The 13,562-nt window shown below is 38.2% G+C and overlaps 1 protein-coding gene across 1 annotated transcript in view; it reads left to right on the top strand.

Annotated features, from left to right (window-relative positions):
- The first annotated feature begins 477 nt into the window (after nucleotides 1–477).
- The window catches only part of LOC141913230 (uncharacterized), a 32,158-nt gene continuing 19,073 nt past the window's right edge, over nucleotides 478–13,562 (top strand). Inside the window, exon 1 of the mRNA XM_074804702.1 lies at nucleotides 478–842. Coding sequence (XP_074660803.1) covers nucleotides 746–842 — 97 coding nt within the window. The 5' untranslated portion in view covers nucleotides 478–745. The remainder of the gene's footprint in view (nucleotides 843–13,562) is intronic.

The following is a 13,562-nucleotide window of genomic DNA, read 5'->3' as shown; positions in this document are numbered from 1 at the left end:
GTCATTGAGGTTCAAACTGATGAAACGTATTCTATCCGTAGTACGAGTTAACAACACGAATTTACATTTAGCCCACGATGAATCACAAACAAAACCTTCGCAATTTGATAGAAAACAAACTTGAGACCTATCACGTCATAAGGTCGAGCGTGACGGTTTGAGAAAGCGCCGCCTAGTGGGTATTACGTGAACTAACGAGAGACAATTGCGGTATAATTATCGCATCTAGTTGTGTCTATCGTCATTCGACGTATGAATATAATATCTGGGAGCGCCCTGAACGCGGAGGAGAGAGAGGGGTACGAGACACAGAGATCCCGACACCATGTCATTCAACAACTTCTTCGACAAAACCAGCTGAAACCGGTTCTATGTACCACATCCCCTAACGATCGAGTCACGTGACCGAACATCGTCGCACATTCAGACTAGCACTCGCACTATCGTTTGGGAATCTTTAATCTGCGTTCTACCTGACACACAAACCAGACGACAGATCACAGAGACAACTTAGTTTTATCGTATTTCCAGTAATACGCGAGTGCAACCGGGAGACGAAACTGTTTCAACCGCTTCACACACACATACTCACACACACGGACACGCACGGGCGCGCGAAAACTACTACCTTACTTTTTCTGCATCAACTCACGACGAAATCAGCGCCAATTTGAAACTAAGTTTCTAGAACTTGAAAAACGAATTTATAATCTATAGATTTTTAGATAGATAAACATATACGAAGATGAATATGTTTTATGGAATAAGCGTTCTAGTGACATTATTGGTGTTATGTACGGATAACGTATTACCCGCCTCTCTACAGAATCACCATCGACAAGGTACGTGCGCGCTTTCTTTTCATTTAGAATTCTATTAAACTTTGAAAATTATCAAATTCACGATTCGTAAAATCAGACATTTTTACACACGCGATCGCTTTATGACGAATACGAATGATCAGTTCTTCAGTTGTCTCTTCTTTGAGGAACTATTGGCTTTGAAAAACAATTCTAAATTCTATTCACACGAAAGGACGATTTAAAATATCGATGCAATCGCAGAATCTTAAATGAATTTAAAGAAATACAAATTTCTCTACTTACATTCATTATAGGTGTTGTTAGAACAATCTACCTGAATTTTCCATTTTCGGGGAGAAGTTTTCGCAACCAATTGGCGAAATTTGACGCGACAAAATAGTAATTTAATTGAAATTGAACTAGATAAAACGTATGATTTTCGAGAGTATTTCGATAACTTTTGGAGTAATCGAGGTCTTATAAGAATAGTAACTGCTCTCAAATAGAAGCGGTAGTCAGGACCCAGTTCCACGGTTACGATTTGACTCATTGAGAATGAATTAACTGACGAATGGACTAGTCAACTAACAACTGCGGAGCTCCTCGAGTCTATCAGTATTCGCGATAGCGTCTACGGTAAATGACGTACGGATCTTAGAGAGAATAACGGACGAGATGGTTCAGTTGAGGGAACGCAACCTGTAACCTATATTTCGGGTTTCGTGCTAGAATTAACCCGTCTTATTAAAGGCGATGTATTTTTTTACCTCGTGTTGTGTCAACGCAAATACACACGCGATTCCTTCTCAATACGTTTAAGATGTCCAATAGATTCTTAAATTGTCGCTTTTGTGACGATAATACAAAAACCGATGTGACTCCGTTCTCTTCTTTGTCGTGTCCTATATTATAACCACTCGCGTTGGTTGGGAAAAAGTATTTTTTAGGTTGAAAGTATGATGTAGGCAACTTTCGAGGCGAGAGACTCACGGACAGGGGCTTCTATTGGTACTCATTGAACTTGGAAAACCGCGCCAAATATTCGAAAATGAACTAACCTTAGGCTAAACAAAAATGATACCTTGTTTCTCCGCAGCGGCCGGGTCATTTTTGTAAAATATGATAAAATTTATAAACAGTTCATTTCTATAGGGCCGGGTCTGTTACGGTGAAATTGATCACGATTTTAAAAAAAGTAATGTATAGGGTAGATAGGCGGCCGGCCGGGTCAACATTTAAGATCAGCAGAGCGGAGAAACAAGGAATCAATTTTTTTGGCCTTATAACCACTCGCGTTGGTTGGGAAAAAGTATTTTTTAGGTTGAAAGTATGATGTAGGCAACTTTCGAGGCGATAGACTCACGGACAGGGGCTTCTATTTGTACTCATTGAACTTGGAAAACCGCGCCAAATATTCGCAATTCAAAAGACTATTAGCGTTTTTTATCGTTTATTTTTATATATGTTCCAATAAAAGCGAACGATTGGTCGGTTCCTTCCTCATTAAAAGGTGGTCGATTGCCGCGACGTCTGGATTGAAAACTATATATTATTCGGTTACATTTTACGCGAAATTCTCAATAATAGGTTTCAGAATCACACACGGAACCAGTCTGTAGAGGGCCAATAACTTCTTTCCGATCGTTACCGATAGTTTAGATTATTGAACTAGTCATTATGGCCGCGAGGTTAACGGACATGATTAGAGCGATAGGTTTTCTCTATCAGTTGGTTCGAATACAGGGTCGTATCTAATAATTCTACTGTATCTCACTGTCATATATATACATATATCGAACGTGCAATCATCAATATTTTTGAAAGACATCCACGCCTGCGAGATTTGCCTTTAGGATAGACATTCGACATCTTCTGAACGAGAATGAGAGAGGGTGAGGGAGAGAGATGGGGAGGTAGAGAGGAGAGGGGAGGGGGGAGGGGGGATTTCATCACTATTTCGTTGTTGCAGAGTTTTACTCGAGGCGAACTATCCAGTTATTCGAGCATATCACTTCCGGAATCTGAGAAATATACGAGGATCGCGAAGATCTCGAAATATCGCCAGTTAATCACGCAATAATCTGATCGAAAATGATCGACAAACAAACTGAAATGAAACTCAGAGGTCATGAATATTTTTACCTAATTTCACGAAAAAGCTACCGAGTTCGTAACTGGGTGAAATGTAGAGTTTCCAACTGGGTAAAATCTGTGAAAGTTTCAGCAACCTTCGAAGTAACTCTTGATTATCTTCTTTCCTTTAAGCAATGCCTCATTACACTTCCCTACACTTAGATCTTTTTTGTTGATAGCAGGGAAGTGTTAAGATGTATGATAGCGTCCGTATTTCATCTCATTAAACTTCAAATAGCAATAAATGGCCTCGTGAGTAAGCCCATGAAAATACTGAAAATCTTAAGTAAATATATTGATAATCCCACTCGAAAATGAGAAAGTTTATCGATTAAAATAAGTCTCCTGGCAAACTCTCTCGTGGGATCATTTATATGTCGTCACAACACGGACACCAATGGTCATTGAAACTTAAAGATCAGAGGCACGCGAACGTTCAGAACAACAGATTGAAGTTGAGATTTGTCGAGTCGTGGCGGCCCACTCGAAACATCATTTCGGAGGAATTTGAGCGAAGAAATATCATAAATAGGTCGCCGAATAAAACGTGAGTGGGTCGAAGCAAGTCGAGCGAAGAATGTTGATAAAACAGAAGACATTCGAATCGAGACACTTCAAAAAACTACTTAGATTTGATGATAAACGTTCTAAAATGATGTAGACATCAGAGTAAAAGCCTTCGGGCAATATACGATTGGAACTTGTTCGCGTTTGTTACGTTTCACGTAGATCGAACTTTAACACGGCGATTACTATGTTTTGAATGAACACTCGAATTCGCAGTGTAAAATGTATCCCTAATCAATATCGGGGTTTTTCCACCTGATGATGGGATCAGAGTTGATATAAGGTCAACTATCGACTTCTAACTCACCAAAGAATAAAGACATTTCTTTGAAATAGTTTAATAATTTAGGAATCACCCTCAATTCACAGTATACGTTGTACCAGTTTTATGATGTGGTAAGAAATTGGGCTAACGGTATAAAATAATTGATACTGCTAGAAAATAGAAATGGAATGAAGACTGATGCCATAAATCACTAACTTAACGTCACTATATTTTCATTTCGTGTTCTATCGAAATCTCACGGACATAATTACAGTGTACTTGGACAATTCTACCTCATGAAACATTTCAAAAGTTTTTGAAATCGTTTTGCCTTTCTTTAAGATTGCCATCTCGGATTTTTGAATGACCCGCGTTAGCCACCCTCGATCTACCCCTGGGCCCGGTTTCCCGAACGGGGATAAACTTTTAATTCGAATTAGTGGCTTAATCACCGTTCGTGAAACCGGGCTCAGGATTAAATTCGATGGTTGCATACGGCGTCGTCATTTTAACGAGTATTTCCTCGCTGAAATACATCGAACGTGTAATTATGGCAACGATTCAATATTGACATTTGAAACGTTGCGTTGAATGATCAACGTGCGCCTTAATTAATTAACTATTTATAAGAAAGAAAACATTACGTGGCAGAAAAAGACAGATACATATATGTACAGTTGCAGACTTTGGGGATAGATCGCTAGCAGACAGAACACGCGGCGAGTCCGCCAACAATTGTTCAATTACTAGAGTTAATTAATAAACGCATATCACCGCCAATACTGTCGCCGCCGCCGGTACCTGTGAATACCTGCGATTTATAGCTCGAATACAAATCATAAACTACGTTCATCTGCTCGACTCACATACATGTATACATGTGTGTATCGTAGACGTCTTAAAAGAAACTCCGTCTCGCTAGGTGAATCCGTTTATGCGACAGTTCGGTTGGCGGTAAAAATCCCCTCGGTAAAAGTCTCCGAAGTTTCAACAAATTAACAGTTCATGTATACGAAATTTATACACGCACAGCTCAAATGTATCGCGAGTAACAACTGCTTTATTTTAACACCAAGATTTTCTCTAAGATTTTCACTTTTACCGATCATCGATTAGGTCGAAGATATCGCTTGTTTTATATGTCTATCGTGATAAAGAGGCTAGGAGATCATCTCAGGTAAACCCTGAAACAACTCCTATCGCTAGGCCTAAATATGTTTCTCCTTTGGGAAACACTAATTGGACTGATCTGAAAACAGTTAAGATGGTCCGCTTCTGAATTGATCTTTTTTTACGCGAATCATTCGTCTCTCGTCGTCGAATGACAATCGAGCGTTAATTGTTTACGGTTAGGTCAGTTTTTTTCAGTCGTTTCAGTCTGTTTAGTAATAACGTACAAGAATTCGTTAAAACGAAAACTTCATACGAAACGCCGGCCTATGGAGTATGAATACATAATGATACGCATTGTTTATTCCTATCCTGATCATCGACATTTAGATGTTCATAAACAATTATAACTATGAATATTAGATGGTTTATATATGCATGAATTACAAACATTCGTTCATATTTTATTAGCTACATCAGACAGATTTGTGATAGAATCATCGCGTTCTATTGTAGGTATTTCCGTTTTTCCCCAGACAATCTAACCACGCAAAGGTAGCGATACAATGTGCACATACAATATAAATTCCCACCTGGGGTTGGATGGGGGAGGGGGCTAGGTAGTTGGTGAAAATAATTCTGTTGCTATTTCTAATATTGATTTCATTAATTTACTCTAATTTTGATCGAATTACTAAGTACATAATCTCGCATGATGCATGTTTTCATTAACGTTTATTAGTTTAAATATTAGTTTATATTCGTCCGTCAATATTATTGACACAGATTAATGAAAGAGTTAGGGTTCTAATGTCAGTGACAGGGTATTTCGTTTTGATATTTGGCTTGCTGGCAAAAAATGAGCGGCCACTTTTACGGAATTGGGGAGGGCGGGGGCGGTTCATGTTGTTGCTATTTTTTGATCTCATTAGATCATATGAAGCTGGTTGGGATGATCTAAGCACGGTGCATGAACGTTGAATTTGAGTCATTCAAGGCGGGGGCGAATATTGATTGAGATCGAGTAAATAATCTAGACAATCCACTACAAATATATTTAGGTTTATAATAGTTTGCAGTCAATAAAAAATCTATTCAATATCTATACTAAAACCTAAACAACATATACTTTTATAACTCATGTTTTGTTTCTTGTATTGTCACTGTATAATTATACTGTCGATCTGTCTAGATGCACGTTTAGATACATGGATTTAGCTATTATTCTACATTTCTGACCTTTTAATGCAATAATGATTTTTTGGCTGACTTCTCGATACGCTACAATTAATCTTATTTAGCACTCTCACTCATGTCTTATAAGTGTGAGGTGTTGCCTTTAAGCCGGTTGTTTATTCACAATTTGTGAATGGAAAAATCTCGCGACGCTTGACGCAAATTAAGCGGATCAAAGAGACTGAATTAAGCATAAGAGGATCAAAATATTCGACGTATATACGAGAAGCGCCTGAGGTCACCGCGCATATATCACTGACACGCACGCACGCATACGCACACATCTGCCTAGCGTGAAAGAAGAGTTTTCATTAAGAAAATTTCCGGTTACGTCTTGTTTTCCAATAGGACAAACTTACCCGATTTAAGCTTAAAATTGTTCATGAAACCGACTGAACGCGTTATTGTTAGCGAAAAAAGCAACCAATCATCGAGCCTGACACCGCACTTCACCCGACTGATCACTAACTAACCTTTTACATAACACATGTAGAGTTTCAATGCTTGAGGTTCCTGGTGAAATCATCCAGAAGCAAAGCAGTTAGGACAGCGTCCAGTTTTCCCGCCATTAATGTTTTGTCTTTTTTTATAATAATAATAATAATTTATTTATCTATTTATAAAGTGCATTTCTATAAAACATAATCATCGCACTTCACATTATAAGAAGATAAGACACAAGCAGATTAAAACATTAATTGTACAGTTTCCTGAAATAGAAGGGTTTTAGACGTGACTTAAAACATGAGACAGTTGGACTTTCTCGAATTTCCTTTGGTAATACATTCCATAAAATTGGTGTTATGAAAGTAAAAGCATTACGTCCAGCAACACGACAGTTATTAGGTTAAACTTAAATTGCTGGACCATTGCTAGATCTAAGAGGACGACTAGGAACATATTGAATTTAAAATGCTCTGCTAATATACTTTAAATAAGAGAACTAGTCTAGGGACCCTGATCTTGTACTGAAGAATTCGATATTATCATCATACAAGAGGAATTGCTATTACATGTAACGACAGGTGTCAAACGCCACAAACCTATAAGTCATTATTATACTTGTAATTATCGAGCATATGAAAAGGTGTCATTAGCAACTAATTCGTTTCATGAGAACCGCATATCAACATAGCAAATAATAACATCGAGATTATCAAACCGACATGAAACACACTTATGATTTGAGAAAAATCATCGCGTTCACACTAGATTTGGCGCTCATGAAGTACTGTAATTCGCTGGTATCGAATTCACCAAAAAATGCGGCGCTTACGCAGCCAGTTACGTTCATACTAGAGTCGGCAATTCAGTGCTTAGTAAGCCCGGTATAGTAGACACCCGGTGTGCCAATAGAGGGGAGTGTAATAAGTGTTTAGTGTTTTGTACTACGTGGATGTGAATACGCGGCTAGCTAAGCGCCGAATCCGCGTTCACACTACAGAAAATACGCGGCCAGCTCAGTTCCGTACTGAGATCGGGTTTTCGACACTGAATCACATTCCGCGCTTAATTCAGTACGGAACTGAATAAGCCGCGAATGGGCCTCGAATAATTTCCAAATGTGAACGCTTAGTACCGTAATGTACTGAAATCCTAGTGTGAACGCAGCATTCTTATTTTTCCGTGAGTGGCGTCTAAGATATAAAATTCTAGGATCACGCCACAACACGAACTGCTACACATACCGCATATAATTAACAATCGCTTATCATTCAATAATAGCTTCATTACGAGTACGAGTTATTAACTCATAATTCATTAGATTTGAATAAGTTCGCGTCATAAAATGATTAGTTTTAATTAAAATCTGGCTGGACGACGTATACGCGACTATAGACACCGATGGGAAAGGCAAGAGAGAGACAGTGGACAGAAAACGTTAACAGGGTGACGAATTCCATCATCTCTATCTAATCTTGTCATTATTTCGAAAATATTAGATCTACACTCCTATAAAGTACGTGTGATCCTATCCGGTAGGCTTTAGCAGGCTTTTACAGACAAAAAATAAACGTTTTTTTTTTGGAAATAGTAGAAACGTTCCTGGGTCATCTTTTCCAGACAATCCAGAGACTAAACTTACTACTGTGACCTTAAGTTTGTCAATAAATTCGAGTAAAGTAATGTAGAGTAAAAAGTTTGGAGCATCATCTCATATCAGTTAAATTGGTCATCATATAGACACCTTCCGTGATGAGGAAGAAGCACTTCGTTATTGTATCAGATCCAGTATCGTTACAGCAAACGATGACTCAAGTGAAATAGTAATATGACACGATAATGCTGTCATTATCGACCAGTATTCACTTTTGTTTGTAGAATTCTGGGCGTATATGTACTTTCTATACTTCCGATTCAAACTCCATTAAAATATCCGTTTTTAATATTTCTATCGTACGCTTGTAGCACTGTTAATGGATTCTATTGAAATAAAGTACAGCCAGATTCCATTTACGAGGACGGGGTTCATCTTCGGGCGTTTACCTCAGATAATTAGGCCCGAACCGGACGCTGGACGAATTTGTAATCAAAGGATTTTCCTTTTGACTCCGCAGTATTATAAGACTTAACTGAAGGCGTATGTCATTAATACTGACGGCAGTTCATCTAATTCTATTTACTGTGGCAATATAACTAATGATATAGGTAGAATTAATTAAAAACAAGCGCTCTTATTAATCCCTGTGGAATTCGTATATACGAGAATTGACTCCGGAGAATTTGGGTTCACGAGGGATACGCCACACCTCTGAATATTGCTATATATGCTGCATATATATTTGACTCAACATGATGTTGATTATGTTTAATGATAATGATGATTAAGCTATGGTTTCTATATAATAGTTTAGTATGATCTAAGGTTACAGAAAAATGAAAAATGCTGCTTTCCAGTAACAAGCTGAATTTCTAAAGAATATTCCATTGATATGTGAAAATGTTCGATTTAACCAGTAATCAATGGTAAGACCCTCTCTATACATAAAAATCAAATCATCATTTCTATTGGAACAAACGGTAACAAAAAAATACGGAAAATAGGAACAATGGCCGCTTTGCTATTATTACAAAGAATAACTTCAATCAGGAGCGTATGTTCGTTGTAAAAACAAGTCCTTGTTTCCCCACTCCTCAAATCGCAGAGTAATTACGAATTCCACGTGAACTAATATAATATGCAAATCTGTAGCTAATAATCGAAAATAGAACATCGGAATTAATGCTAAAATATCGCTTATTACATTAGCCGTAATAACTGCGATAAGAAACTGATATTCGAGTGGCTTAACATGTGCAAGAATTCATCATCAGATTTACAATCGCCAGCGAGAGAGAAGCCGTAACGCGTATATCCTATAATGTTTAAGATAATAAAACGACAAAAGATATTAAATATTAGTTTTACGACACGGCGATAGTCATGCCTTGTGTTTTAATTACTGTTTAATAATTACGGCACACGCGTATGAGCGTGAACTGAACGACGCTTCGTCGACTGCTACTATCGAAACACGTACGAAGAACAAGCACGTAGGAATTTTCGCTCAGACCGGCTTCGAGAATTCGAAGTAAACATTAGGTTTTGGCTTCATTTATAGTTTTTTTTCCGAGAATTTCGCTGATGTTTGTGTATTACAATTACAATTAGTTTATTGCTTCACAAAATGATTATATTTTGCGCAGAGCACAGGTTCATACATGACACTGACAGACGTTCTACATTGACGGATTAGATAAAAACACAGTTTATTCAAGAAGAAATATATAGATACATGTGGTACTTGTGAATCAATTAACCGTGGTTTATACAAACGGGCTTTGAGAGAAAATATAAATATCTGGTATAAGTTAAAGGGATTTTTACCCTTGCCGTATAAAGCGGGACAAATTACGAGGCTGTTTGCCTTTGAATTTAATAACTGTATGAACTTATAAGCATTTGGTGTTATTCTAAAAAATGTGTTTTAAGGAATCCTATGTCGTCTATACGTGAAATATTCCTCAGCAAATCTAAGCAAATTGGCGTAAACATTTACAATATTATCATGTCAAACTCGACAGATTATTCGAATGAATCCGCAGCGTATCTCAGCGCTCGCCTCGCTCTATACGTGATGCGACTTGTCATTATCCCGGAAATGTTTACGACACTTTAAAATGGAAACCGCAAGAATTAAAACAAAAAGCGCATTAATCGCTGCCATTATTTCACGAACTGATATCGTGACGTCAGGATTTTCATATTACGGCACCGTAAAGTTTAACTCTTTAAAGACTATACTTTTCCCCACGGAATAGCTATCTGAAACTTATATTCTATATGATATTTCTTAATAGATTTTGACACATGCTAGAGCTGGTATATAAAAGCATTTCCACATAGATGAATTAGATATACATGTATCATATCTATGTAGAAACACTTAACCACCAGGTATAGTACTGATTTACCAACAGAGAAGGGACGCTACGGGTTTACAATAAGGAAAGCTGACAGATCATATGAATTATTAGTTATTAGTAGTTGTCCGATTAGGTGAATGAATTTGTCTTTATTCAGTTTTGTCCAGTACTTTCTATCAATATTGATACTGGCCTCAAGCCAGAAAATGCAGTACAAATCAAGGCATGCTGATACGTGTACCGTACTCATACTAAATCTCGGCTATAGGTTACAGCATTTACAGGAATCTTAAGGCTGGCTTATGTCGACGCCTACCGACGCAACTGAGAGCAACCGCGATCGCAGCCTAGCTTATGTCGACTGCTTCCTTAATAGACAAGACCCAGTTCCAAATTGTTTCGGATTCTTGTAAATATCTTCGTAAACAACACCACGAAATATCGAAAAAACAAAACACAAACAACAGGACAATGATTATAATGAGCTAATGAGATAATGAACTAATTTGATGATCAATTATTCATGTAAATGCCGTGTTTTAATGTTCGCCTGGTACACACAGAAACAGCGTCATTCGGTATAAGGGTCGTCAGTCTGATTTTGTTTCGTATATTTCTAGGGATTAATAAATCTTTGATTGCTCGAATATCTAACTGCCTATCGGTAATAATTAATGATGCTATGTTTTACAAGTCCCCGCTGATTCGGATGTCACGAGTATAACCGTTTTCAGCTGTCAATTGCGTATTATGACATTACGAAGATCTCGAATTTAAATAGAAATCAAGACCAACCAGTACACGACCAGTAGTTTGCAGCTAATTGGGAATTATATTATGCAGCCAACAATCCGTGTGTATTGAAGAAGATTCTATATGCGTAACGTGTTGGCTGCTCTCCAACCTCGGGGAATTTCCTGCCCCCGAGGCTGGAAAAATGTCCAAAGAAATCAGCTCCACATGCGTGGTCGACCATCAAGATCTTCGTAACGGAATAGGGTCAATGGCCTTAACATATAATGTAGCCAACAAATTCATTTAAATCATATTTCAATACTATACTTCAGACTGGTACTTATCCCAGAAACTGGAATTAAGAATCTCTATGAAAGGGTTAATACAATACCAACACAGAAAAAGGAAACTTTAAAATTTTTTTAAATTATCGTTTGTCTGGGTTTATGGAATATAACACCTGAATTAATGCGAGACACATGAAGTTTTTAAAGTTTTAATTTTCAAACTCATCGAAGGACGCGTCGGCTCGTATTACTATTCTATCCCATATATATTCATCTGTTAGTGAAGTAGGAGGTTCTAAGGATCAGTTTTGATACGTGGAATGTACCCATGAATTTCGACGGGGCGACGCACAGAGACCGCCTCTCTCTCTCCCCTTGGCAGCCGACATGGCGAATTGCCATCGGACTCTAAATTATGAAGGATAATATCGAGCGACGGCGTTTGATTTACTTTAAGATAGTTTACATGTTTTCGGTTGACATTTTATTCATCAAACGACTGATCAGTAATTATAATTAGAGACACTGTATACACACTATTACTGTGTCGCACTACTCAGTGCGGTGCGGTGCGGTGCGGTGCGGTGCGGTGCGGTGCGGTGCGGTGCGGTGCGGTGCGGTGCGGTGCGGTGCGGTGCGGCCTACTCGTGATTCGTAACATCTGAAGTCGTCGTCGTCGTCACCGGCATTTTTTATCAAGTGTCGTTACAGAAAATCTCTCTCTATCTCTCTTCGTCATCAAACACTTTCCCCTCGTTACCCTCGCACTGATCGCGTCAGAATATTTCTCTTCTTTAAAGAATTAGAACCTCTAGAATTGATCAGGAATTAGTTTTTTTGACGATAGGATAAAATATCGAAAGGATCAAATTTTATTAATAGACGACGAATGGATGAAACATAACGTGTGCGTTTCGTGCTTATAAATACACACACTCCCAGTCGAGAGAGGAGACATTTTCAGAAATTCATTTTCTACGTTCAGGTACAAATTGACTTAGCCGACGAGACGAGACTCGTCGACGAGAAATCTCATCAGTTCTTTAAGAAACTACGTTTAATTTTTGCGTCGATCGTCGTCGAGTGCTAATAATTCTACCTATTCATCGTTTTCTCTTTGAATCCATAGAAAATCTTCACCGATAATCACCGAGAATAGTGAAATACTCGACTCCAGAATACACGAGTCGAGGAATGCTCGCTGATGTTAAATTATACCTCGACAAAACTATGCGCCTAGCAATTCATTTACACAAACATAAACTCAGTCCTAGTAATTTTCTTTTCAATCAGGACCGGTCCTAGCAAGATATTGTTACGATCAGGACCAGTCCTAGTTAGATATCGAAAGGATCTGGACCAGTCCTAGCAAGATTGTTACGATCAGTACCGGTCCTAGCGAAATATTGGTACGATCAGGACCAGTCCTAGCAAGATATTGTTATGATCAGGACCAGTCCTAGCGAAATATTGATACGACCAGGACCAGTCCTAGCAAGATATTGTCACGATCAGGGCCAGTCTTAGTAAGATAGCGAATCTATCAGGGCCAGTCACAGCAAGTAATCGATACGACAGCCACCAGTCTCCGCAAGCAATCAATATTCCATCCAAGCAGAATTTAGTCTCATAACCAAAACTAACAATTTGATGAAGCAAATCTTTAAATTCATCGCCATTTTAGGCGCGAACAGAAGGCTGGCCGAAGTGTGTACAGGTTGCAGATGTCCACTCGCTCACTGGCGTAGAGTGGTTACAGGCTAGTGAATACTGCTTATTGTAATAAATGTTGAAAGACACGAGAACGCACTAAAAATATATCATTGCTATTTTTGTTTCGAACGACGACGCAGTCACTTAATGAAAATTAATGTTATATGATATTTCTGCCTAGTAGCTGATATTCCATCAGATAAACCAACTACCTCATACAACACGCCTTCACACTATCATACACGTACATCAATAATTCAAACGTATCCTTGAGTTCGATTTAGTGTGATTTCCCCGTTTGATCGT

This window comes from Tubulanus polymorphus, chromosome 11 (assembly GCF_964204645.1).
Source record: "Tubulanus polymorphus chromosome 11, tnTubPoly1.2, whole genome shotgun sequence".
NCBI classification, from domain to species: domain Eukaryota; kingdom Metazoa; phylum Nemertea; class Palaeonemertea; order Tubulaniformes; family Tubulanidae; genus Tubulanus; species Tubulanus polymorphus.
This window is presented reverse-complemented; position numbering and strand designations above follow the sequence as displayed.